The sequence below is a fragment of the Gallinula chloropus genome, assembly GCF_964237585.1.
Source record: "Gallinula chloropus genome assembly, chromosome: 18".
Classification (NCBI taxonomy): domain Eukaryota; kingdom Metazoa; phylum Chordata; class Aves; order Gruiformes; family Rallidae; genus Gallinula; species Gallinula chloropus.
The window spans coordinates 2,695,072-2,722,671 of NC_140103.1; the positions used below are offsets into that span (position 1 = coordinate 2,695,072).

At 40.3% G+C, this 27,600-nt stretch overlaps 1 protein-coding gene across 2 annotated transcripts; it reads right to left on the reverse strand.

Moving 5' to 3' along the window:
• Positions 1-503: 503 nt before the first annotated feature.
• Positions 504-27,600, reverse strand: CAMSAP1 (calmodulin regulated spectrin associated protein 1; the record flags this gene model as incomplete). 2 transcript variants are annotated; one of them, XM_084272370.1, is made up of 19 exons in its annotated part: positions 504-2,674; positions 2,975-3,093; positions 3,401-3,516; positions 3,876-3,978; positions 4,065-4,273; positions 4,363-4,499; positions 5,643-8,079; positions 8,451-8,535; positions 9,336-9,430; positions 10,085-10,262; positions 10,673-10,769; positions 10,864-11,003; positions 11,630-11,771; positions 15,174-15,206; positions 16,158-16,238; positions 17,006-17,167; positions 17,367-17,629; positions 26,832-26,994; positions 27,538-27,600. In XM_084272370.1, 19 exons carry the CDS (start codon positions 27,598-27,600, stop codon positions 2,372-2,374), a joined length of 4,926 nt encoding a protein of 1,641 aa, XP_084128496.1. In that variant the 3' UTR covers positions 504-2,371. The 2 variants fall into 2 exon arrangements, with proteins under 2 accessions (XP_084128496.1, XP_084128497.1); XM_084272371.1 differs by lacking the exons at positions 15,174-15,206; positions 27,538-27,600.

A 27,600-nucleotide genomic window follows, 5' to 3' on the forward strand; every position in this document is an offset into this window, starting at 1 on the left:
ACTGTTCCTGCTGTGGAAAAGCTTTCAGAAGGTGAATTTCACTTCCACACAACCACTACGGCTTTGTTGTGAACCCTGAACAACCAGCTTATTTCTAAGTTCAAGAAGCAACTTGTCCTTACAAATCCAAAGCAACTAATACCAAAGAGCCCAACAAAAGAAATCCTCTCAGTGCTTCCAAAACTCCGTCACTACCTGAAGACACTGATCAAAGAAAACCCACCAGCCAGATTCCAGAGGCTGGTGAAGAAATTCCTTAAGGAGACCATCACATTGCTTCCCAATTTTCTGAAGACCTTACAGACAAATTCTTGCACAGTGCAGTCAGGGTCATGAGAACTAAAGTCTTACTCTGAAGTTACTACCAGCTACTGCCAGGTGAAGCTTTCAAAGAGCACAACTAAACATAGAATAGCACATCTTTAAAGCATGTTAGTTCTCTGCGGGGGGATGAAGTGTCACAACAACAACAACAACAAAAGTACACATGAAATAAAAAGGAAATCAGTTAATGATTTTTATTAAATTTCAGTGTTTCATAAAATAAATATGGTTTATAATATCAAACAGTGAGAAATAAAGCACAAGCATGAAAAGCATGGTAACAAAAGTTACACTCATGACGGTGTTTAATACTTAAGCACTTTAGAAACCATAAAGCCTTTTAATTATTTACAAGCAGCAAACTATCTAACATAATTTACAACCTTGCAGCAGCCTAGTTGAGGAGTACTAGAAGGGGAAGAAAATGGAGAGACTGCAGCGGAAGACCTTCACATTGCTCTAGCTAGTCAGCACTTCACGACATAGTACCCTATTTCCCCTTATTTACAACTCTCTGTAGCTTCTGTTCTTCTCAACATTTAATAATTACACTATACTGTAGTTCAGAGCTCAGCTCCTCTCTAGGATGGTGTGGTGCCTTTTGCACTTCAGAGCCACGTAATTCAAGTAACACTTCAAATAAAAGTAAACATGTGCAAACCAGAGTTATAAGCCTACATGACCCTCAGGTAGGAGCATCAAACCAGGCGTAGCAGGTCCAGGTTAATGGGTTAGATCAGGTAACAGCTACAGAAACCTGCTCAGAGGTCTAACCAGGGCCAAAAGTGAGATATGGGAAGTTAAAAGAATGGAACTGAACTGCAAATATACCCTGTTACCACAGACACAAATTTAATCTGCTGAAACACAAAGACTTTTAAGGTCATAACTGATATTTAATATTTCAACATGAAAAGAAATCCAAGCCATTCGACTTATTTGGGCTTCTGAAACAAATGCAAATGTCTCTCTTTAAAAATTGCTTTCAAATGAGAAAAAACCCAAATCAATATATATTAATATATCACCCAAAATAAAAAACATAAACACACTCTTCATTTTTGAGCATGCTGCTCGTTCAGAATAAAGACAGGACAAAGAAAGTAGAATTACATTTCATGATGTAATAAAAACATTAAAATTTGTGATCATTAAGTGCACCATCGTACAGGAGTAGCGTGCTCAGAGTGGAAATGTTCTATACCTACCAGAATCCACCTTTATTAAAGCAAAGAAATCTTTAGGACACTACCTGAAACTGAAATCAGTACTAACTGTGCTCCGTTCAGCTTGCCTTGAGTTTCAGTCAGGCACATTCCAGCTAGTAGCACCTGTTTGCCTCTTCATGATTGTATTCCAGAAATCTTTATACATATGAGAATTATTTGATTCTTTTTTTTAAAAAAAAGAGACTGGCTTTTGCAATGCTTATCCTAAACAGATACTGCAAGTAAACTCTGTTCTGAGCAGCACAAGTTGGGGCTTTTGTCAGAAATCTGAGAGCTGGACTCACGTTGGCAGTAGATACAGTACAACAGTTGGATGTATTAAACAGTTCCTTGAAAAAGTCTGAAAAGGAAGGTTTCCCTAACGACTGTTTAAAAAAACCAAACCCAAACCACTTCACCCAAGATCTGTTCAATCCTTCTACTGAAGTTTGGAGCTTGCCAACTTTAAGAATGAGAGGAAAAAGGAGGGAAATGAGGCGGAGAGGAAACGGAACTAAACGATTCCCAATCTGTACCGATGAAAAGCTTCAAGTAAAAAGAAATCCACTTGTTAAAGACCTTGCTACATGCACAGTCCCTCACCAGTTGAAAGCCACAGTAGTTAGCATTGGGTGTAACAGCAGATTTGTCATTCATTAAAAAAACAAAACACTGGCAATGTTCCTTTATTCTTAGTAACTTGCATCCACGGTTCAGAAGCTTCTTAAAAAGTGTTTGTTATGGTTCTGCACATTTCATACCAAACTGGAGGAAAACGGTAAACATGTCTTCTTTCGATGCAATCCCAGTCAGCACACCTTCTCCCCAAGAGCTCAGTGTCATTTACGAGTCTGAGTCTTCTTTGGCACTGCGGGTCGCTTGGCTTGCCACAAGTGGTTGTGAATCGTAAGAGCATCCACGCTGACAGACATGGTTTTGGCTGGAATCACGTTAAACTGTTTCCTGTCCGAACTGTACTTATAAAGTTTGTCAATCATTTTCTTGGTGATGCTCTTTGGCCCCGTTCCAGTCAGCTTGTAGATTTCTTCAGTGTCAGGGTAGTAGCAATAAAGTGCTCTGAACTGGCAGCCAGCATCACGGAACAAGATGATGTAGTGGTTGGCATCACATTTTTCTAGTTCCTGCATTGAACAAGCAAAACACATGGATTCTTCACAGTGAACACTCCCATATTAGGCCAAGCTTTATACTTGACAAAATTCTCCAAAACAATGAGTTAATGACACCTTTCAGTCCTTTAAGATTCAAAGCTGAACTCTGAATACAGCATTGTGTCTCCCATACAGCCACAGCCATAAGGGATTCCAGATACAGTCAGTTTAGGAAACAGCCCTGACCACCAAGCATCAGCGGGACTACAAAGGGAGTGATACAGACACAGGGTGTTCTAAGTGCACAGGTAACTGCACACTAAAGCTTACCTCTAATATTGAATTCTTATGTGGCTCATTCACTTTTCCAGCAAGACAGCAATGAGAGATAGCGTTGTGAATAATGTGTTTGTTTGACTTGCTGCTGGGTTCCTTAAATAATTTTGGACCTAAGGAAAATAAATTAGTAACAGTTATCTGCCCTCCATCGATGAACATTAAGATTTTCATTCAAAGTGAAAATAAGAACCACAGAATCACAAGGTTGGAAAAGACCTTTAAGATCATCAAGTCCAACCATTCCCATCCTATGCTAAGCCATATCCCTTAAACATCTTTCTAAAGCAATTTACTTTGAGAGATATTAAACAAATACACCCGACAACTTCTCAAGAACAGCAGAATTGTCACATCAAAAATAGCACAGCTTTTCTGACCTGCTATTTGCAAAAAAGCTCAAACTGAAGCAAGAGTCACCTGTGTATTCTGCCACTGAAGCAATAGAAGATGCTGTTGAAGCGTTCTCCCAATCTCTTTCTGTGTTCCTGCTTGGATTTCTGCTCAGGATTGGTAAAGACTCCATAGATTCAACTCTATTGGTGAGAAGTAAAATCAATGAGATGCTAAAATTTGGGGTTTTTTTTTTTCCCCTCTCCAGTCCTAAATAAATTCACCAGTCACTGGCCCTGAATGGAGCAGGCTACCATTCCTTTTCCTGCCCCAAACCAGTGAGAATCTCCCTGGTAGATTATCAAAATAAAATTCTATTATTCTTTTGGGAGAAAACAAAACAAAGTTGAAACTCCAATCAGAGTTGGCAGCCACATAAAATAGAAGACAAATTCACTCATTACTATTGTGCATTTACAGGAGTGAAGCAAAGCAAACAACACTGAATCCCAACACCACACAGTAAAAACACCCCAAAAATGAAAGTGAAGCCTATCTCTACCTCTGAGAAGGTGTGCCACCAGAGTGTACACTCTCAGGTTCAGTGGTTGCTGCTGAGGCCAAAGACAGGCTGGAACCAGACTGAGCACTGCTCAAATTATCAGCTGCAAAACAAGAGTGAGACTGTAAAAGGTGTTTTGTTAAAGCAGGTTTGCAGACTCAGGGAGAGCAAACAAATCACAGCTCTTACGTGTGGAAGAGCACTTTGTGCCCGAATCACTGTAGGATTCCTCACGATGGACTGACTTTGGCCTGGGTTTTTTGGGTTTGGATTTGGGCTTTCCAAGCCCTTGCTCCTCCAAAATTTGCTGCTGTTTTTTCCTTAGATACTCTTGCTTGATAAGTTCTCTTCGGGCCTTCTCCTCTTCTTTCCGTATTCGGTCTTCCTCAGCTTTGCGACTGAAAAGCAAACAGGACGTTACACCCAACACATCAACGTTTTCCTCATCTCAAAGACAAGAAGAAGATTCTTTGCCATGTGTCAGTACCGAGCTTCATCTCTTTTCTGTTCAACTTCAGCCTCCAGCTGCTGTTTCCGGATCCGAGCCTCCTCCGCTTTGCGCTGCTGTTTCAACAGGAACGCTGCACGTTTCTTTGCCAGCTCATCTTCTGCTTTCTGCTCATCCTGTAACATTCATAGGGATAGAGAGGTTTTTAGAATAGAAGAAAAAACTATTAAGTTGGACATCACAAGATTGCTGAGGAGTCCAGGAAGATTTCAGGGAAAAAGCAGGCTATTACTTTTGGAAATCTTTACATTTTTAGAACTGAGGAGTGTAAATCTGAATTGTGTTGAAATTTTGTTGCTCAGGAAGAATTTAAGAGACAGTTTTCATGCTCCCTTAAGACTGTCAGGAGGGAAAAGGGAAAAAAAAACCCTTCTTACTCTAATTTGTTTTTAAGTATGCCTAACCAGCACAAAACTGTCTAGAACTGCAAAGTACAATGCAACTTTAGAGCAGGCAGAAACACAGCCAGCATGAGAACCTCTGAGGATTTATTATCCTATATAAAAGCAGAAATCAAATTCTGCCAAGCTCAACTTTCTTGAAACAGAAGCTTAAAAGAAATATTATCATGTCAGCACACTTGCAGCATTAACAATAATGGCTGCTAAGCACAAATGAGGACACCAAGTGTTCTGATAAAGCAGTTCTGAACTTCACTAGAAGGAGCAGGCACAGATTTTTTACTTGCATCTACATATAACTGAACTCTCCATTGGAGCCCTTGGCCTTTAGGCTGTTAGGTTGCTCAAAATCAGAGCAATTTGGGTGCAAATGACACAACCACCATAAAAAACCTCCACCCACACCCTATTCAGCCTCTCAGCTCCCCGGCTGAGTTTTCAAACCTGCTCAGCAGGCTTTTACCAGATACTCATGTTCTATCAGGATTGTTCATTTCAGTTGATAAAGGTGCACAGGAAGCTGGGATTTCACAACAGTCAATTCTTCCCAGGGCATTCTGTGATTTTTTCAGGCTAAGTGTTTATGACATGTTTGTTTCTCAGATAGATAAAAAACAAAGGGAAGGAGAAGAGGAGCAAGGTTAATCCTGGCTTCTAGGAAGAGCCTGGATTCAGACAGTGAGTCAAAACCTTTATGGCCCACAAGCAATTATTTTCCAATGCAGTTTTTAAAATCCTAATATTGCTACCAAAACACACAGAATGCCATTGGAAGACCAAAGAATGAAGTGGTGAAAAATGTTCTAAAGCTTGTCAAACATGTAACAATAACCAAATATATAAACATAATATATTTACCTTGAAGAAAAAACCCACACCAGACTTCTGATCACCTTCACTAATTATATCTGCAGAGCTATCCTGGTTTTCAAGTTCTCCTTCATCTGGAGCTTTTAAGTCAGACAAGTCTACTTCAATGAGATTGGCTTTGCTTCTCAGTGGCTCATCCACTGGGACGTTTTCTTTTCCTGAGCCATCAGAAGAATTTAACCCTGTTTCCTTGAAGCTGTTCTCCACCTCTTTGCTCATTTCAGAAATAATATTTGCATCTTTGGAGGTGGAGAGAACAAGTGCCCGCTGATTGCTCTCATCATGAAGTCTATAGGTATCAAAGAAACACTTCTCTTGAGAACCACTTCCATGATCAGGACTGTTTTCCAAGCCGATCTCTGTCGGTGTCTTGGACAAGCTACCAGATGGAAACGGTCTTAAGTGTGGTAAGGTTTCTAGGCTTTGTGTTGGGGTTTTAACACGTGCTGAATTCTGTTGTCTGTCTTTAGTGACTTTCAGATCAGCAGGTCTGCCCGATCGAGGGCTCCTTCCTTGACCAAATCGAGGAGGCTTACGGAGACTGTTCATTCCAGTTGGAGAGAGGGGCTCAACAAAATGAATTGATGGTTTTACCTTTTGGTCCTGAGAGTTACTTCTGGTTCCTGGTGATGGCACTGTTGGAGATTTCATAAGCAGCTCCTGTTGCTGAGAAATCTTTAAAATAGCCTGCTGGAGTGTGCTGATTGTTTCATTTAGTTTTTCAATAGAAAGATCACATTCATTTATATCTACTTCAGTAACATTGTCTTCTAGGAGGGCAACAGAAATGATTTTGCTTTTCTCCAAATCATGTATAGCAGCAGAGTCCTTTTGTTTATGTGGCTCAGCAAAAGCTAAGCTTTCTTGCATTTTTACTTTTGTTACTTCTTGGGAGTCATTAAGCACTTCTTCTCTCTCCTCCTCTTTCAGGAGAAACCCTTCAGATTTGGAACCCAAAGGCACCTCATCTAACTCTTCCCCATTGTGCCGAGAATATTCTTTTGCAAAATGTTCTGGTTTAAGTGGTTGTGGAACATCAGGAGATTTCCCCTTTTTAACGACATGCAAGAAAGCAGCCTTGCCCAGTTTTAGTCGCTGCCTTGCTGATAAGGCTTCCATCTTCTTCTTCTGAGCTTCTATCGCTCTTCGTTTCTCCTCCAACTGCATGTGAAGCTGCACCAATTCAGAAGCCAGGAGATTCACGTTATCTTTATTTTGGCTGTTGGGGCTTTGCTCTCGCTTTTGTTTCCATGTGGTCAGTGGTGCTGGGCAGCTTTCTGATCCATCTGGTGTGGTCTTTTGAGAGCTACTTGTGCTGGACTTTGTTTCATAGCTATTAAGTCTCTGAAGCTTTCGTTCTGCAAAGTTGGTCATTCGGACACTGCCACTAGTCATGGACACACTGCTGACTTGAGAAATGGTACTCAGACAGGGGCTGGAACGTCCGCTGGCATCATCCTTATCTTCATGTTCTTTTACCTTCATATCCTCTTGCAGTTTTGCAGATTCTTCCTCACCAATGTATTTAGTGACTATAGGATGGTCATCTATGACTACCAAGTCCTGTTCAGCGTCTTCTATGTCTAAGAGATCTGAATCAGAGTCCTGCCTCACCATAGTCCATGTAGTATCTGCAATGTGTGAATTGAGACTTTTCACATAACTTACATTGACTTTACTTGCTATGTCATCCTCAGATTTAGCAGCATGAAGAAAAAAACCTCCAGTGGATAGCTCCTGAGGGGAAGGATCCAAACTGCTAGTAGCCAAAGGTCTGGAAGCTTCTAACCCCGCGTCCAGCAGCGTCACAGAATCTGCAGTACTGGGATCCGCAGCTGGAGTGAAATCAGAACTAGAGATTGGAGTAAAAGTCCTATTGTGGTCATGCTCACCATGACTGCTACTTGTTTTCTTGCGGATCGAAGGCAAGTGCCCCTCATTTAATCTCTTTGTTATAAAACCCCTTTGCTTCCCCTCCCCACATTCATCCTCTTTATTGATTATCTGTTTTTCCTTTGCTGGTTTTAGAACTGCAGGCAGCAAGGGCTCCAAGTAAAAGCTGTCTGGTTTGCTTTCTGAAGCCTCACTGTTTGTTTTAGGAGACCAGGCAGTTGCAACGATGCTGGGCACCCTGGCTGAGGCACTCTGCGATTCCGGATCCCCGCGGTTTGGCCTCTCTTCAGATCTGATGATTGCAATAAGCTCTTCATCTTCATCCTCAATCTCCACGTTGTTCAGCAAGCTCTTCCCGTTCGTTTTCATTGCTGGAGGATGGGGCTGATTTTTTGGAGTCACATTAACAATGTTTGAAGCAAGACTGTCTTTGCTGATTGATCTAGCCAGGCTGATGCTGTCACCGGACCCAGGGTCCACATCACTACTGGCAGAATGATGAAGAGCAAACGGTGTTGGCTGAGACAGAGGCCTGGAAAAGATAAGAAGAGTCTATTAATGCTTAAGGACAAAAAGTTACAGCTTGGTGAACACTAAGGAATACGATACAGACAGCAAAGATTTTTGCTCCATTAGAGAAGTATCCTGTATCCAAAGTGACCAGAAACACTAAATAGCAACTTCAGATATTTAGATTTTCAACACTGCTTATTGAAAATCACATTTCAAGTATTTTTTTCAATTGCAACCCTAAAAATTACATCATCTCAAATTGTACATTAGAAGAAAATAAAAATTAAAGTGACTCCTAGTCCAGCTCTAAGGAAAGGACACCAGGTTATGACAAAGTGTCACAGCACCCTGCCATTAAGCAGCATTGTAATACTTAAATGCATCTCTTACCTGGGTTTCCTCTCTGGCCACGCCAGAACTGAACCTCGTGGCTGCCCGTCAACGCGGGTCAGGGAATTGGAACGATGCCGATGACCTGAAAGAGTTTTAAATTGGTAACAGTTTAGAAATGGTCTTTAAAACAGCACTTTCACTTTATTGCATAGCAAGTATAATAAACTGTTTCACCAAGAGATGGCAGCAGAAAACAAATTTCCTGAAATATTAACCAAAGGCAGCCAGACAAAGCCTGAAAAGAGAGACAATGGAATGTGCCCACATAGACACATCTGAGTTCTGGATTTCCAAACATGAAGCTGCTCAATTTGCTTTCCTCATCAGCCCCCAACCTTCGGAAAAATCCCACCTCACTGCAGTTGGAATGCTCAGTCACCTTAGCTGACAAAAGAAAAGCAATTCTGAGCACCTCTGTGTAAGAATAAAACATAGCCCCTCAGCAGCTAAAAACCCCCCAAACAAACCCAAAAGATAATAATAAAAAATCAGGCAAAAAAATATGTCAAGTACTAGAGAGACTCTGTCATTCTGGATGCCAATCTTACTTCCTAAGACTTCTGCTAGTCTTAGGAATATTTGACACGTGCTTTTTCCTTTCTTTTAACAGAAAGCATTATCAGTCTTAATTACACTTGAGATTCTGAGAAATAAGCTCGTTTGTGAGAGAAAAAAATATAATAAACAGTAACTTTCTCAAAAGATCTTTAAAATCTTCTAATAAAAGATGATTTACCAAACCAAGCATGCTTACCACTGGCTGGCTTCAGGTTAATTCCATTTTAGATCATTCACACATATAAAGAACTAGGATTATTATTCAATATTGTATTGACACTGATGGTCATTGCCTGCTGAAATGCAAATTCAAGGTGGACTTACCAGGGCTGTCTTCTCCCTGTAAAGATTTTTGTTGCTTTTGTCTCAAAGGGAGCAGTGGATGGGAAGGGCTAAAGGCGGGGCTTCCTCCTTTCCCACTAATTCAGAAAAGCAAAAGTTCATTAATATGAGACTTTTTTTCCTATCATGTGAGAAATTATACAGTTGTGAAGTTACATTGGTAACAGCTACCCCATCCTCTTTAAAAAACAATTAATACTGAGCACTAAAGAAGACACTTAAAAGATTTTCAAGTGTAACAATACAAAAGTAAACCCAGTACCTGAAATAGAACTGTTGAAATTTCTAAATACAGCAGATTTAGAGTGTAGCTTATGTAGACAGTATATTAGAGACACAGTAATGGCTGAAATAACTTACTGGCTGCCAAACTTGTATCACCTGAGAAACCTTGTCATTAACCTTCTTGTACATCAGACCCTATTTGTTTTCCTGTCACTGTTTATACAATACAGACAGTAAAGATGAGCTGCTTGAAGAGTTTTCCCTTTTTTTCCCTTTAAATAAGAGTTAGACAGCTGCCTCTATAACTCAATGGTAACATTTACTGGTGGGGTTAATTGGCTTTTGCCAAACAAAGATTACACCCAACATTTCTTTGAACTACATAATATTTTAGAGACTGCACCAACTCAAATTCATTCTATTTAGACCAAAATCAGAAGCCCTAGGTTAACCAAACAGAAGGATAAGTTGAAGATGAGTCTAAACACCACGAAAACCAGACTTACAGGTAGTCAGGCTCCTCAGGGTGCAGGTAGTATCTACTGCAAGCTTCGGTGCCTGTCTGAGCCGGGGGCTGCAAGTCTGCTGGACTTGTGGTAGCAGGGCTGGCCATGAAACTTCGCTTGGTGGCATTGGAAATGGGAACAGGTGGACGGCTGCTCTTCTGCTGCAACACTGTTTTAACTGTGGATATATTTACTGCATTAACCCAACTTATACAAGCCATTAAATAAAAGGGAACAGAAAGTTTCCAGATCCCAGTACATAAGAATGAACTTTATGGCACCACACTACAATGAAACCTTGAGTATGTATTTTAAATAAATACTAGTAACTCATGGTGACCTTAATGCAAAGAGAATTATATGTAAAAATTAGCAGGTTTAGGGAAAACAATGACTTATTGAAAAAATTACACTCAAGTGGATCTAGGACTAAGTTTCCTTCCATTTTTACTGCTTTCAAAGATCCCCAGCAACCAGGAAGTTTGGGGAGAAAGAAAACCCCAAAGGGAACACCACTGTGCAACAGTTTCATAGGAATGTAATTCTTTAAATCACGTGCTAACATTTATCAAGAGCTTAAAAACTTACCATCTTTTATTTCCTGAATATCTCTTGGCTGTACAAAATCTGGTTTGACGTTTTCAAACCACCAGAAAAGTTCCGCGATGAACACCATGACATTCGGCTAAAATAAGGAAAAACCACAACACTCAGAATAACAAACCACTGATTTACCTCATTTTATTTAAAAAAAATACAGCCTTCATTATATTTCTTACCTTTAAAACCAAAGGAGCATATAACATGTCCTCCAATGTGAGGTAAAAACATTTGTTTAGGTACTCATTTGAGAATTCTCTTAAAAGTTGAATATTATAGAGGCTGTCTGCAATGGATGTTACCTCCTTCAAACAAATATCTAGGAAGGGGAAAAAGATGAGTAAGTTGTGACACATATTCCAATGTATTAACCTTCCATCCACAACAGAAACACTACGTACAGGAACTTCACAGACTGCTTACACACCATCATTTAATATTTACTGGCTACCAGTGACATTTCTCTACCTGTTAAATATCAGAGGGATAGGAAGAGGAGGAAGAAAACCACAGATAAAACAGTGTCAACTCTGAATTCTTTACAGAACCCATATAGGATTCTGTCTCACAGCAACAGAAAAGGTAAACAGGCTATAAAGACCATACTTCCAGTCAGCAGTAGTGAACAGATATTCCTTTATGGTGTACTAAAACCAAGCTCAGTTATTTGAGCAAAGAAAAGCCACATTCGCTCTATAAAACAAGGATCACACTGTAGTTGATAAAATACAGAGCAGAGCCTTACTAATATACTAAAGTAAACAACAATCCTCAAAGCAAGGTTCCTTTTTAAATCTACTGATTTTATGCAGATTCCTCATGTGACCTGATTCCAACTTCCTTCAGTCCACCAGCTGCTGGATGTGCCACATTTCATAATGTTTCTAGTTCAACCTTCAAAGACTGAAGAATTAACATTTTTTTTTAGAAAGCTTTATTACATACCATCTAATTTCATTTGCTCTGGACAGTAATAGTGTATCACAGCTAGAAGAGCAGCACCATCGCTACCATCCTTCATCAAATCTTCAAGCAAGGGGAAGTAGGGTAGTTGTCTGCTGGAAAGATGGTCTCTTCGGTACCGCACCTGAGGAAAGAAGAGACGTGTTCATGTGACGCTAACAAAAAGAAAGGGGGAAAAGGGAATTTTTGTTAAGCACTGAAAACTCTTTACGGTGGATCCTTCACAGCATTCTGCTCTAAGCCAAAAACAGTTTACCAGGTTGTACTTTTCTCTCAATGTGAGCCAATTCTGAAGAATACAGGCTTCCCTTCTAATCACTCTCCTCATATCGGGAAGCAATCCGTGCTGCTGAATTTCTAGCTTCATTCAAACCCTTTAGCTTCTTACAAACAATTTAAGTGAAAATCCTTCCACACAGATGCATGAATGCAGCAGATCCAAAGAAAGAGACAGATTAACTACATGAAAACACTGAAAGCTTGGGACAAAAAAAACCCAAAACACAGCAAAAAAAAAAATAGAATTCAGATGAGGTAGTGATTTCTGATACATTACCTACATCCACAGACAGCAAAGGTCTCAGAGATTCAGAACATTGTACATCTGGCAAGCCAGTATACAATACTAATGTCATGCAAAAGGAAAAAACAACCATGGCCTTCTCCAAAATTGGTCAGCTAGAGGAGCAAGCAGGCCTTTCAAATCAAACTCTCAGTGATCTGTAGTGAAATCAGCATCAAACTCTTCTGCAAACCACCCCCGCCCTCACATAATCGGGAGCTAAGATGAAGAGCAGCTAAAGCCAGTCAACTACAGACCAAGTCTTGGCATTGCTTCTTGCAGTTTTTGCAAGAAAAGAGATTCAGCATTGCTATCAACTAAGCACAAACATGCCAGCTGGGCTAGAAGCTGTGCCTAGGGTCGAGCAGCAAAGTGAATGGGCAAGCAAAAGAATAATACGCTACAGAGCTGAGCAGAAATACCTTTCCATGTTGGAAAAAGATTCCTTTTACACTTTACTGCATTAAATATCACTTAGCATTTAACAAATATCTTGACTGAGGTACTGGCCTACCATGTGGATATACAGAGAAAGCATTTCATCATCAGGGGAAACGTTAGTTGTACCAACGGTATCGTTTGCTTTCCAGGACGACCTGGGAAAGCTCTCTACACAAACACGCACGTACTCCTATGTGTAAGTCTAGGAAGGCACAGGCTGAGAAAAAAAAAAACCACTGTTCAAAGGAACAAAGATCACTTAGAATCAGGGTAGTGAGAACCAGTTTCATTCATTTCTTTTACACAGATATAAACACGCTGCGTTAAGTTTCCCTAGCAAAGGGAAGTTAACTCTAGAAGCTTTCTCAGTTTGCTAATGCTCTTCCTCCTGTCCTTTTACCAGGTGTAAAAGACTTTTTTTTTTTCCCCAGCCTGGAGCACTCCACAAATATGTAATGGAATGTGAATCATACTGTACCACACGAGCATATTCCACTGGTTCCAGCATGCAGTGTGATATGGCATGCATCAGATCAGGCTTACACAAAGAGAGATAGTGAGATACACCAAGGTGATTATTCCAACAAGAGACAAATCAAATCATTAGCAACATCCATTATGCACTGCAAATGTGGTCATTAAGTCTGATAAAGCAAGTATGCACACTAAGGTGAACTGGTTAGCTTAAAAGGTTCATCATTTATCCACTTAGTCAAAGGAAGTGTATTAAAATCAAAGTTTAACTCCTCCTGTTTTCAAAGTGGATACAAATATTTCCTACTGGAAAATATTGGCTGAAATGGAATTTAAACCAGCTACAGTCAATACTAGTAAGTAAAATCCATAGCTTTAGTAAAGACCCACAAATTATCAAAAAGGATTTTTATGGACTTCATTTAATTCCTTGTTTTTTGCTCAACTATAGTTCTGTTAATCATTCAGTCCTTTATACTGAGAACTATGAATTCTCTCTTAAATTCTAAGGCAAATTTTGGGGTTTGTTCCCCCCACATACATACAATCAATGGCATTTGTATGTATTTAAGTGCAGAAATGGGTGCTACTGAAAAAAAAAAAAAAGAGCTATACTAAAAAAGAAATCATAAAAGAGAAAAAATACAGAAGTGCCACGGTGTAGCAATTACTATGGAGACTGCAAAATCTGTCAGTAAATCAGTATAATCTAAGTACTGGACTAGCAGTGAGATAGCCTCTGTTTACTCCTTCCTTTACCACCAACTTAATCAACGATACCCTGCAAGTCTATTCCACTCCTGCAGTTTCCTCTGCTCTCATCCAGTCGTCTCTACACAAAGCATAAACCTACTGAACTTCCTCAGAAGGCTGCCTGATGTACACCTCAAATACAGGCCCATCTTTAGGCACACACAAACACTAAGCAATAAGCACTGGGTCATTAGACTTGCACAGGTAATTGAATGAGGCTGGAAGACAGGGGCTCAGTCATAGGTTTTATGAACCTGCAGTTCCCTGATTGAATTTCTTTTATTTTGGATATTTAAAGTTCTTACTGCAGCTCATCCATTTGGTTCAAACAAATAAAAGACGATGAGGCAGCAGAGAGGGACTGAGCTCTCTGTGGGAAGGCAGAGAGATCACGGGGACAGGTGAGTGCCCGACCACACCTGGTTTTTCCAAGTGCACTGCTCTTTGGAATCTGCAACTGGGAAAACAACTCTCATCTCACCAGAGAGAAACCAGCAAGTGCAGAAGAAAGGCTATCAAGGCTGAGGAAAGCAAAGGAACCAAGAAAAATCTCTGCAAGTGGAAATAAAACTAGAAAGTTCAGCCAAAAAAAAAAAAAATCAGACTTGTATACTGGAAGCACAATTTTACTATGGTTTTATCTATAGTGGAATTGATATTCCATTTTTACACCTCCCCATGAAGAAAGTATTTTGTTCTGATAGGTAAAATGTCAATTATGTCTTTCCTCCCAGCTTCAGTCTTGTTAATTCACCGTACAACTCCAGCCACTGTCATACTGGATCCAAACTGGTTTGTCAGATTTTCTAACCCCATCTCAATGAGTAACAGCGTTCTGGCTTTGATTTACAAACCTGTGCAAGAGCAGTGCAAGAATGTTACTTAAAGTGTGACCACAAACATCTGGGTATCTTAACTGTGGATTCAGAGGCTGAACAACCATTTAAACCGACCAGCGTTCATATCACCTTAGTGCTGTGATCTACTTACAACAAAAATAGTAAATGCAAGCATTCCAACTGCAGGAAATTCCCTATTTTTTTTGCTGCTACTCCATATCCCTCACTCCTGCACCGTGGAAACAAGTTTGAAGTGCTGTGAAGTGATTATGCTATATGCTGTACAGTATGCAGAAGTCATGTTATGAAAGCTAAGCCTGATGATCCAAAAGCTTACACAGGTGGTTTGTTTTTCAAAGACCATCTAAGCAGCACTGTAATGGAAGCAAACACTCTGAAGAAGTTTAAAAAGCCATGATTTTGTGGATGACAACTGGTGTAAAAGTAGTTCACTTACAGGTACTAATTTCCAATACCATTTGGAAGGAGACTGCTCAGGAAGCAAGGAAAGGAGCGTAGGAACAGGAGAGGAACATCAGCAATGCAAGTTAGAAGCAGTAACAGTTAAAATGCACTTCAGCAATAAACACTTTCATATTTTAGAGGGGTTGTGGCCTAGAAATTTAGATTTAGAAATACTAAATTGGGACCCATAAGGCAATAGAGAGGCAAATCATTAACGGGATCCTTCAGACCATGCATCAACTTGTAAGTTCAGTAGCTTTTTAGCCCCTTATCACTGAAGGATTCTATTTCACATAAAAAGCATTCTAAAAAAATCTTTGCCACTAACATGAAAGTTAAACAGTTGTGCCTTGTTCACACATTACACTTTTAACCCCTGTGCACAGCAATGCCAATTTGAGGAAAGAACATACCAGTTTTTAAGGCTTCATTAAATTATAAATCAGGGGCTCAGGTACATAATGTTTGAGAAAAATCTATTTTAGACTCTCCAGAAATGAAAGTGTATTATGGTTTGCATTGTTTGTGCATTGTGATATAATTTCAAGGGAAAAAGGTGGAAAAAACTACACACACACAAAAAACACTTGAATGCCAAGAGTATGCTTACTGGAGAGAACTTGGCTAAGCCTCTGACCAAACATTAGACAGTTAACCCATGCAAAACGAATACACCCCAAGAGCTTTCAAAATATATAGCATATATTTTGTGCTGTGAAAGCAGAGTCATATTTGCCCATATAAAGTTCAAACAAGTTATTTTAGTCCAACTGGAAGAAGTCAGAAGATACTAGTGGGCTCTAAAGGTAAGGGAGGACACTAATGGTAGACACAAAACACATTGCATGCACCAAATCTCAGCAGTTTTGAGGACTGGATGCCTCATTTCTCTGATGAAGAGCATACCAATATGCTTATATTTAAGCCCATCAATCATCAATACACAAAATCAAAACTGAAGACAAATTCGTTTTACCTTTTGGTGCCCTGGGCTTTCCATTAGCTGCTGTTTTAATTTAATCTCTTTCTCTGTTATCTCTCTCATTTTAAGGTTCACCTAAAAGGGCACAGCATAGAAACAATATTAAAATACATTTCCTTCTTCCTCCCCTAACTTAATGGGCAACTCATTCTCCAAACACAGAAGTTCATATGACAACAGTAATTTTCAAGAACTAATTAGCAGCAGCTATAATCACAGCAAGGTCATCCTGGGTTTGCAGAGGAGACATTCTCTATAGAATGTGACAAAAGGTTTCAGTGACCTAACCTAACCTCTACCTTTTGAAAAGTTTCAGCATTTCTGTTGACTGTACTCAAGCTAGTCAGAATGAAGTCTATCCTATTATCTTACATGAAATAATGCCTCACCTATAAACACCAAACATCAAACCTCACAGCAGCTTGTCTGAAAAGAAATAACCCAATTTCTAGAGTTTTCCTAATTTCATTCTTAATTACCTTCTGTATTTTAAAGTTTGCCTTGAAAAATTTACCAACTTTACTACAGCATCCCTAAGAAACTGCATTTGCCAAATAGTCTGATTTTCTTTCCCAATGCATATGTAAACCTTGGGAAGCCAAGGAAGATGTCAGCATATCAAACACTATTAATAACCTGTATTAGGAGGATATTATACCCAACCACCATCTGACTGAAGGTTACAAGTAACAATGTGGTAATTAAAGCAGTTCTCCATCTGAAGTGGAAAAGGAAACAGACGTGCACAGGTAAGAAAGATGGAAGATGCTCATCAGAACCCTTTAACAGATCTGAAAAGTGACAATAAAAAACAGGCAGGCTTTTCTCAAAGTAAATGTTACCTTGTTAATCCAGAAAACCATTGCATCCTCCAAATCATAGGGCAATTCTTTTGAGGCACTGAACGTAGAGAAACGCTTGACACTAGCAACCACCTTTTCAATGCTGATCATTTCCACAGTGTAGGCCATCATAAGAGCATCAATCATTGCCATGTGAGAACTCTAAAAGAGGAAAACAAAGAGTATTGAAAAATAAAATCCGTTAAGGAAGAAAAAAAAAAGAGTTTTATATTCTAACTGTATTTAAAATTGAAGATTCCTGAGGTTGGTGACCTAAAAATTAAGAGCTCTTCATTCCATTAACTATTTTAAATAGTGTTAAATAAAAAGCAGATCATTAGGTGGATTTAATTAAGCTAACCATTTTGATTGGTGCACAGCCCAGATCAGATTCAGACACAGGTGTATCATCACTCTCCATGACGTAAATCCCTTTTCGAGACAGAGCCTGGATCACAGACTGGTGTCCCTGCAGAGCAGCCACCTGATCCCCCTTCAGAATCAGGCTGCACACGCGGCAGTACAGCTCGCTGGACAGCAGCAGCTTGATGACGGGTGGTTTAATGTGTTCTTGCTCATACTGGTCTATATAAAATGGGTCCTTCAGCTCCTCTGGGACGTTATCTGAAACAAGGAAGGAAAGTTTCAACACGTGGCAGCATCGGTTATAAACAAAAGGAAACATTTCTAGTTAAAGATAGCACATGAAAGGACAACAATCAAGCACAAAAATACCGGCTGTAATGCAGCCTGCACTTTCACACTGCAGCTGGTTTTCAATAGGTCTTTGTGATTAAATTTTAATTAAGGAAAGTGTATATAATTGGCTCTTGCCACACACATATTTCTGTAAAAATCCTTTCTGCTAGCAGCTAGCTTTCCCAAGCTACCAAGGCCCTGTCACCATGGCACTTCAACGCGGACAAAAGCCCTGCTGCCCTCTAGCAGCTTCCTTCCAAGGCCCAGCTTCATCAGCATGATACACTATCACCTCTACTGATTAGTGAGTGCTATTATAATTGGAATTATAAATGATTTCCTTAGATCACAGGATAAAATTCCTGTCAGATGAGGACTGAATACATTACTTCAAATTTACAGCTACCTCAAGCGATATCCCAAAACCGCTGCGCACAGCAATGAAATAACTGCAATGCTCAGTCACTAAGCAGGGCTGGTCAAACATTCTCAAACTGAAAAAGAAAACTATGCTTCCTATTCCTTGGTTCTAAACTGCTGAAGTTCCTAGAAAGACCTAAAACCTTGAGCATTTTAGAAACAGCTTGCAGAACAATTCGAGTCTCTGGTGAGCTGACTGTCCGATTTTTCAACAACAGGAGTGTGGAAGCCAACTACTGCAGCTTTTCAGCCCTGAAATACAAATTAAAGCCTGTGAACCAAAACCACTCCACTTGGACTCAACATAATTTTAGACCTGGTTTAAAATTCAACAAGCTGTCTCATGATTTTATCAAACCAAACACAAATCCTGAGTGTGTTACTTTTAACTTGCAGGTAAATTACTAACACAGAAGACCTCATCTTTGCACATCCCTTTTTCCCCACCAGTTCCCAACCCTCATCAAGACTGTGCTGCAAATCAACACAGCTTCCTAGGCTGGTAGGCAGGAAAGAAAGGCACTGACAACAGCTAGTATCCTCTAATCATGCCTATGGCATTTCAAATCCATACACTGCTAGCTGAAGGACTGCCAGGTTGTAAGGCTACAGCACAAGGCAAATGTCAACTGATTACAGCAGTTGGAAGGTGGGAAGAAATGCTGTTGTAAGCACAACCATTCCTTGATCTTACTGAAAAGACAGAAAGGAGTTGAAAATTGACACATCCCAAAATAAACACTACTCACGTTCAGTAATCAGACTAGAAGCTATTGATCTTTATAGTAGACCAGCAGTAATAATGAGTCTTCAACTCCAGGAGCCTCATTTTTAGCCTCAAGTGTGTTGTCTTACTAGAAAAGCCCAACATTTCATAATTTTCAAACTTAAAATCCTATCTCATGCTATCCAGTCGCTCTGAAGATCTTCCCCCAATCACTTCAACACTTTGTTTTAAATATCTACATCTACAGTTAGAAGAACTAATCTGGCAGCATATTTACTCCTCATTCAGCTCGCTTCTAGAATAACTAAGTTTTCCCATTCAAAAACCCTCCTACCTGCAAAATAAGCTGCTCAGCACTTGTATACTGCAGAGTACATAATGTTCATAAAGAAGAGAAACTGAGACAAAATGTTATCAATTCTAAGAGCCAGAAACACATCTCACAAATAAAAATAGGTAGAAAACCAGTGTTGTTGTAACAGCTCAGGCATACAAGTACTGCCCCTATTTTTCAAAACTGAAGGCTTTTTCAAGCTTTTAAAAATTAAGATCATAATTTTTCCTTTATGTGACAGTGAATGCTGTGATATAGGGACTATACACTGAAGATGGTTGGAAGAGACACAATAAAACTCCACCAACACATAAGTAGCATTTGTTAACATGAGCATCCATTTTCAATGAAATAGATAATAAATTCAAATATTTTTAATCTTCTTAACGTCAGCCAACTCAACCTAAAAATCAAAGGCTGTGGAAAGCTAATCCCACTTAATGGTCAGTGCCATTCCTAGATGGAGAACTAGAGCTTCCATCTCTAAAGACTGAGGAAGGAGCCAAAAATTAAAAGCAGCTCATGCCATTCAACACTTCAGCTTCATTAGAAGCAGCTACACCTCTTACAACCAAAGTTACATTGCTTTTTACTAGAAGTATTTGTGAAAGGAAACAATAGAATACTAGCTCATAAATGTGTGTGAAGGAGTACATTTGTGGTGAAGAGCGTTCGCACCACTCCAAGTTCTGAAGGCTTTTTGAAACAAAAAAATCCAAATTCAAAATGTCTGAAGCCTGAAGTGCTTAGATGAGGGTTTTAGTAGGAACATCTGCTCTCCAGAGCCCTGCAGAGCAGAGCAGGGCAACCCCGGTGACTGGCTGGGGCTGTGCTGTGAGTAATGGCTGGACAAAGAAACCCCAAGCTTCCCCAGGACATCAGGCACCCAGCTATGCAGATTCTGTTCAGACAGCTCACTCAGATTTTCTTTGGGTCCCTTTCCATGAGGTAGGCTGTGGTTGTTTCTAAACTGTAACTACAGAACACAAGCAGCATTCTCTCCCCCACTAACATACCCACAAGGGATACAATCTATTGTACTGGGGTCTTGACACAACTTGCTAAAACAGAAGTGACCACTGGAACAGGACGCTCAGGGTCCTGTGTGCCTGGGGCAGTGAGACCTCCCCCTCTATTATTATTATTATTTTTAAAACTAGCAATATTTTAATTATTTTTAAAAGCTTTTCTAGCAATAAATTCCATGTGACAAAAATCAACACATTAAAAGAGCTATATATATATATACACACACCTGGAATCTTGGCTACTGTTCTTTAGTCTGAATGCCCAGTGAAGACACACAGCATCTTTTTCCTCTATACTGAAGAACCCTCTAACTTCATGTCTCTTATCTCCATATAACTGCTTAAGGACTGCATGGATTTGGATTGACCAGGATTAAAGATACAGAGGTGAGGGGGCGACTTCCAGTACCAGGATTAATAATTTGAATACCATCACAGGAAGTTATTAACAACCATTAATCCTCCCATAACTGCAACTTATTTCCCTGTAAACACTTGCTCAGTTTTATTTTCTGCATTACTGTATGCAACACTTCTGACAGTTAAATTTGCTTGTGACAGAGAGGAATGGTTTTGTTACTAATATGATGTTCTGACTAAAGGCCCACAGAAATTTTAATGTCTAAAAACCACATCAGAGCTCAAGGGCAGTAACACGAACTTTACTGTGTAATTCAAATTTATTTTATACTGGACGTAATCATATGATGTACATGGCAGACACAAAGAAGTGAGAAATAAACAGCAGAAAAAACTGTAATACAAAGAAGATGCTATGGAAGTATGTAACTCTGAGATGAGAAACATCCCCACATGATAGTTGGAGATGCTCTGTACAGAAGGCATTTCTCTCAAGCAGGGCAACACAGCTTTCCTCAACAGCCACAAGAAGTGCTCTGATTGCAAGCTATCTTCACTACCTGAAAGTGCAACATAAGAGACCTACCTTATCTTTAACATCTCTGCTAATTTGTCCTTATCTGTAGCACAATACCACACAAACCACTTGCAGCACCTCATTTGCCAAAACCCCCTTCAAAATGCCAAAACTGCCACATCACCAAAAAAAAATGATCTCAGAAACACACTGTCAGTTTTTACAACACTTACACACCATAATAATACTCTATGGATGCACAAGTAGCCACTGGTATTAAGCAAGTAGCTTTTCTCCCCAGGAATTCTGGCTCAGGCAAACTCCAACTGTGCCACATGCTTTTTGCTTGCCTGGCTACAGAACGTGTCAATGCTCTTTTTGAAAAGAACATCCCAGTCCTTCCAAGCCCCAGTTTCTATAAGCATCTTTTTCAACACCTCACTTTCATGACCTGTAACTGAACTTACATGTTAGGAAAAAATCAGTTAATTAAAACCTGGTTTTTTTATAATTTTTTTTCTTGAAGGTTTTTCCAAATTCCAAAGTATAATTAACTTTTGAGCAATAAACTTCTAAGCAGTGGATACAAATATTTCTGCTCAAGCAGTTTAACAAACCCTACCAAAGCAAGCAAAAAACAACTAAATCACATTCCTTTTTTTTATTTGCTTATAAAAAGGTCTCCAATACCAGCTTAATTCCAAAAGAAAGTCACTTTTATGTTACTACTGCATGTTACTGAAAACCTTGCAAACACCTTCTGCTTTTCCTAATGTGCTTTCTGAGTCATCACCCCAAGAAAATATTAGCATCAACTTCATCCCAAGCTTTACAGCTGACAGTTTTAGACAAACTGAGGCATTCAAAAGACATAAAGCTTTAAAAATACCCCTGTTTTTCAGGAATTTAGAAACTATGGCACATCACCTGATAATCAGATCTATAAAGGCATACATCATTAATTCAGTTAGTCCTAAGTTTTCTAGCAAGAACTGTGGAAGAATTTACCACATTACACTCACTATTGGAGTTTCCTGATGTCTTTCACACAAAGATTTTATGTGAATTTTATACTGTGTTACTTGGTTGCATGCAGTCAGCTTATTATTAAGCAAAAGTGACCATTTTTCCTGTTTCCCACACTTAGTACTACTACACTAAGTAATAACATCTTTTTTCCAAGTCTCAGCAGCACAAACTCAAGTGTTCCTGCCCCCCTGAGCTTCATGGGGACATCCCTCTATAGCTACTTTTGTTAGAAAAGAAGGACTCAAAAATAAACTATCATAATTTCTCATGAAGCAAGTCTTTTCTCCTGTTCCATCATACCCATCAGCTCTAACCTCTCAAAAAACAGACAATTTCAAGTATAAATCATTGTGTACAACAGAGTTCACAGGACTACAGAAATCTTTTCAGTTTTAACACCCATCAGAGACAATTACTGCCAGACTCCCCTCTCCTCACTTCAGGATAGGGACTGTTTCTTTACCATCTCACCTGCAAAACCCCATTCAAAGACTATTACCTGATCATGATCTGATAAAGAAAAATACAGCCATCTGAACAAATTTGCCTTATCCCTTGAACTGGAGAAGTGGATACACCCCAGTCCTTATTTTACCTCCAGAAGCACGAAGAACTGGTTTCACATGGAACGAGAGCCAAAGCATCATGGTAAACAGAATGGAGCTTATTCAAATTCTGAGTAGGATTTCGTTAGTATCGGTATCTGCTCAGGGAATTCCTTAGTGCTGGGTGGATGTCCTCTAAGCCACAGACCAGGAGCAGAACCTGCACCTGCTCACAACAACCATCTGCATTATAATAAAAACATTCTTTGTTGATTCTTACTACAGAATTGTAGGATAAGCTCTGAGGAATCTATAATATTGCACATGAAAACTGACAAACAGTGAGAAGGAAAAACCCAAATAAAAAGCCAAGCTAAATTCTCTGAGTGCTGCTGGTGAGAGTGACTGCACTCCCATTACCCTATCTCTTGATCAGGTGTGAAGCCACAAGCCTGGATGAAGTGGAAGAGACAAAATAACAATTACTGCATTCTTCCCCCGGGTAAAACTTTACACAAGTAACATTTGCAAAGCACAACAGCTTGCTTGAAAGTATTTTTACTGGGCACCTGAGAAGAAAGCCAAGAAAAAAGTGGGGAACCCAGGGATTTTGGCAATTTAGCCCAGGAAGCACACTCAGGCTGCCCCTAACAACCAGTAAATGTGGGTAGCTATTAGGGTACTGTAAAATTTTATTTAAGAGGTAAGTATTAGGAACTTCAAAGACAAAAACACCCCACAACTTGCATTTCCCCTACAACACATTACATTAGTGCTTGCCTTTCCTGCCTGCCTCTTGCCAAAGCTCTCAGGCTACTGTTAGCATTAAGGCTGGAAACTATGTAAAGCTCCTGGCCCTAATAAATAAGTAAAACCCACCAAGTTCCTTTTAAAACAATCTGAATTTTACAAACTGTTTTAAAGGAACAACAATGTCTGTTAGGGAAAGGGCTGCAACCAGCCCCTTTGCTCAAATCAAGCTGCAACACTTTCATATACACCTTCTGTATCCGAATTTTAACATTATGATGATGGAAAACACCATTTCCACACATAAATTAATGTTGCAATAAATAAATGTGGTCAGAAATTAAAATGTACCATTGTTTGTTTTCCCAGGTTGTGCCAAATGAAAGCAAACTAGTTGAATTCATTCTGACTGCTGCTGTGCAGAGCCCGAGGCTTTACGATCTCTCAGTTTACAGGCTGGTTTGTGCACAGGCTCATAGAATGATCTGTGACAGGACTCCCAGATTTATCAGGGGGGTGGCACCAAATGGGGAAACACCTTCCTTCACAACATCCTTCCCCCCTGTCTTCTGGAATTTGGACAAACAGTTGTACGACCTCCCCCCGAGTCCATCTGTGACAACCAGGCAGCCATCACAGACTGACAGGAGCAGCTATGGGCTTCCAGAAACCAACAATTCACCCCAATTCCTGTGTAGGAAGAGTAACTGTCTCCCTTGCAGTATTTGTGCAGAAGAGAAGGTACCTATGCTCAGTGATTTGGCTACCAAAATTATCTCTTTTCATGGCCAGAAGGGAAAAAAAAAGGAGGAATGCATCATCAAAGAAACAAAGCCCAACCTGGGACTCCAACTCCAAATAATGTGCCAGGAATGCTCTCAGTAATTTGTCCTTGAGGTAAAAAAAAAAAATAAGGATGAAGAATTTCCCTACTTGGATGCCAGCTTAGATGTGGAAAATTCAAACAGCCTGTACCAGTAAATAGACTGTATGGTTTCAGGTAAAACTGCAGCAATAAGTGGCTTTAGTAACACAGCCTAAACTAGAATCAAATTCCTGTTCTTGACCATTCTAACTCCTAAGCTTAGCCTCACTCAGAGGAAAATGAAATCCAGGATATGCACCAGCTAACACACAAAATTAAGCCCACTGATATATCTCAACTCCAAATCTAACATTTCAGAAAAACACTCCTAAGCCACTCAAAGGGACTTATTGAAACCCCATCAGGTAAGAATTGCTTCAGAACTCAAAAGCGCTTTAGTATTACAAACAGAGCAGCATTCTTTTCATCAAGTTGACCAGAATGAAGTCTAAAATACTAAAAACACCCCAAAAAAAGCTTTCATCTGCATATATAAGAAATTCACAATTGCTTGGTAGCTGCATATGGTCCACTGAGCAACATCCCGTATCTTAAAACAAAAACATAACCCTGAGAGATGACAAGTCATGTAGTAAGTTCAAGTATTATTCCAAATGATAATCGCTTGGGATCCTCCTTTTTAAGCCCATCTCTCTATGAACTGAAGAGGCTTATAGATTCCTAAGTATTCTGCACTGCTATTCCAGAAGTAATGGTTACTACCTGACAACATCTTGCAGGAGCCATTTCAAATATCAAACTAAATTTCCACAGGCCAGGGTCCTGCAGAGACACACACACACGAGCAAGCCTGACTCACTGGAGCTAAGCAAGGATATTCTTACTGCTCATGGCATCCAACTTCTATTGGAACGTGCTCTGAACAAGCCCAAATGAAAGCAGAAAAGCTGGCAGACACCACCTCAGCCTTCTCTACGCTAGAGATCCCATCACTGTCGTTGGGAAAGGTGGGCTTCTGCACCCAAATTCTTAGTCAGAGGAAAGCCAAACATTTATTCAATCTAAGCCCATGCTGTCAGCTGCAAAAGCAGACGTGCTGCTAACTGGTTAACTGGTCCAAGACATACAGATACAACCACGAGTTCTCCAGCCCCAGCAAACACTACCAAGAAACACCAGGCTGTAAAGCTTTCTCTGCAGGGTAAGACCCATGCCAGTCAATTCTAATTTAGGATTTGCTTCCTTTCAAAACAAAGTCCTAATAAAAATAGTGCGTCTCCATGTCTGGAATATCCATTTTATCTCTGACCACGAGAAAGTCTTCAGGAAACATCACAAACAATTCCAGCAACTGAGAGATGTTTACATGAGGAAATGCCTGTTCGTGCTTTTAAAGTTATCAACATTTCACAACACCCTCCCAAAATTCCCACATTTTTTAAACATTATCTGAGGGTTTTTTTGGTCTCCTGTAGCCTGTAATGGAATATATTAAACATTATAAACCCACGATTCTCCGTTTTCCCCACAATCACTAAGATGATGAGAACACTGACAGAGCTGGAAATATTAAAAAGAAAAATAATGCAGAAAAATATTCCAAGATTAATATTAAACCACAGGAATGGACTCCTTTTCTTCAGCCTTGTCACAAAGTAAGCTAGTGCTAATCCATTAAGCATATTATGAGTTTGGCGAATTAGACTTAGATTAACAGGGCCACCTCATTTTCCAAAACAAGGTTCTGTGCATGTTTTTATTATAGGTATTGTTCTGGATAAACAAAAACCTCATGTATTCCATGGGATTTCTTCATAATGAAGCTATTCAAACTCAAGATGTGATTCAGAATAGAGAGATTGATCTAGTTCACAGCAAAAAAAGGGAATCTCAATAGATGCCAGGCCAGTAACTACACAAATGACACTACAAGAACCTTTATTTTTGCATGTGTGACTGTAAAGGTTTATAACATAAGGGAAAGAAGAACTCCTCTATCACCTACAGCATGCTGTTCAACATCACAGGACACAAACTGTACCTGCTCATTTAGCATCTCTTTCACATAAAAGAATGTTGCTGACCATAAACAGATTGTGGTTCTGGCTTCAAAATGAACTAAAAAGCAATCTGACCAAAAAAAAAAAAGACAAGAAAAAGGTCCTAACTGAGCATACAAAGGGCATTGAGGTCTTAGCATCTGTTGGCCAAGATGATTAGACAAGGAAGCACACGACAGCCTTCGCAGCCTGGAGGGACTTGAGGCCTGCAAGCAGTGACACACGCCTCTATGCAGGGAAGTCTACTTAGCTAAAATGAGGAAATAAACATTTTGAGGTATGCATTCCACCCAAGCACAGCATGCAAACGTTCCCCATCAGGTTTGCTGATTCAGGGCACCTCACACAGTTCCATTATTCCTGTCGAGGGTACCAGGAAACATATAACATTACAAGAGAATAAACTGTCACATCATTGGCATTTAAAACAAAGGTCATTGAAGCCAAATTTAATTACTTCTTGAACGGCGTGGGGGGAGAGAAGAAGAAAGAACAAACCCAAGAATGACTTCCAGATGAAAGCGATCTTACCTATTCCGTAGGCTTTAGCACAGATCCATTGTAGATTAGCAGCTATTTTTGCTCTGGCTGAATCATAGAGCTCCAAAGGGACAATCTCAACCGCACTATCTGTCAGGGCATCCATTTTTCTTCTGGTACTATCTCCACCCGCACAAACATCAACATCCACCATCTAAAACAAAAACAAAAGGCAGCGTTCTCGTCCGCCAGCCACCGCTCCCCATGCATTTTTAAGCCTCAAACAGGAGAGGAGTTGGCTGAGCAGATCACCAGCGCGCATGATGCTGGGCACAATACGGTGGGCTGAACACCACAGGCCCGACATCCTCCCGGATTTTCACTGGCAGGGCTTATTTTTGCAGTTTAAAATGCGCTCGGGAATCAAGAGACATCCGAGGCCAGCGCCAGCATCCCTTCTTCGGGAGGCCGCGGCTGTGCTGATAGAAAGCCCTTCGCCAAGGCTACGAGCTGGCGTCAGCGAAAGAAGAAAGGCGCAGCCCCATCACCTGCCCGACCGCTGGAATAAAGAAGGGCTGGGGCGCTCCCTCTCCGCCCTCCCGGCGCTACCCCCCGCCGCTCGCAGCCCCCGCACCGCCGGTCCCCCCCCGGCCGCCGAACAATGCGCGCAGGTACCGCGGCCTCCCCCACTCCATCCCGCACCGCCCCCGCCCCGCGGGGCAGCGCCGGGGGGACAAGGGCAGGCCCGGGGCAGCACCTGGGGCTCCTTCCCTCGCCTCGCCCGGGAGAAGCAACAGAGGTTTCTCGCTCGCACCCCCAT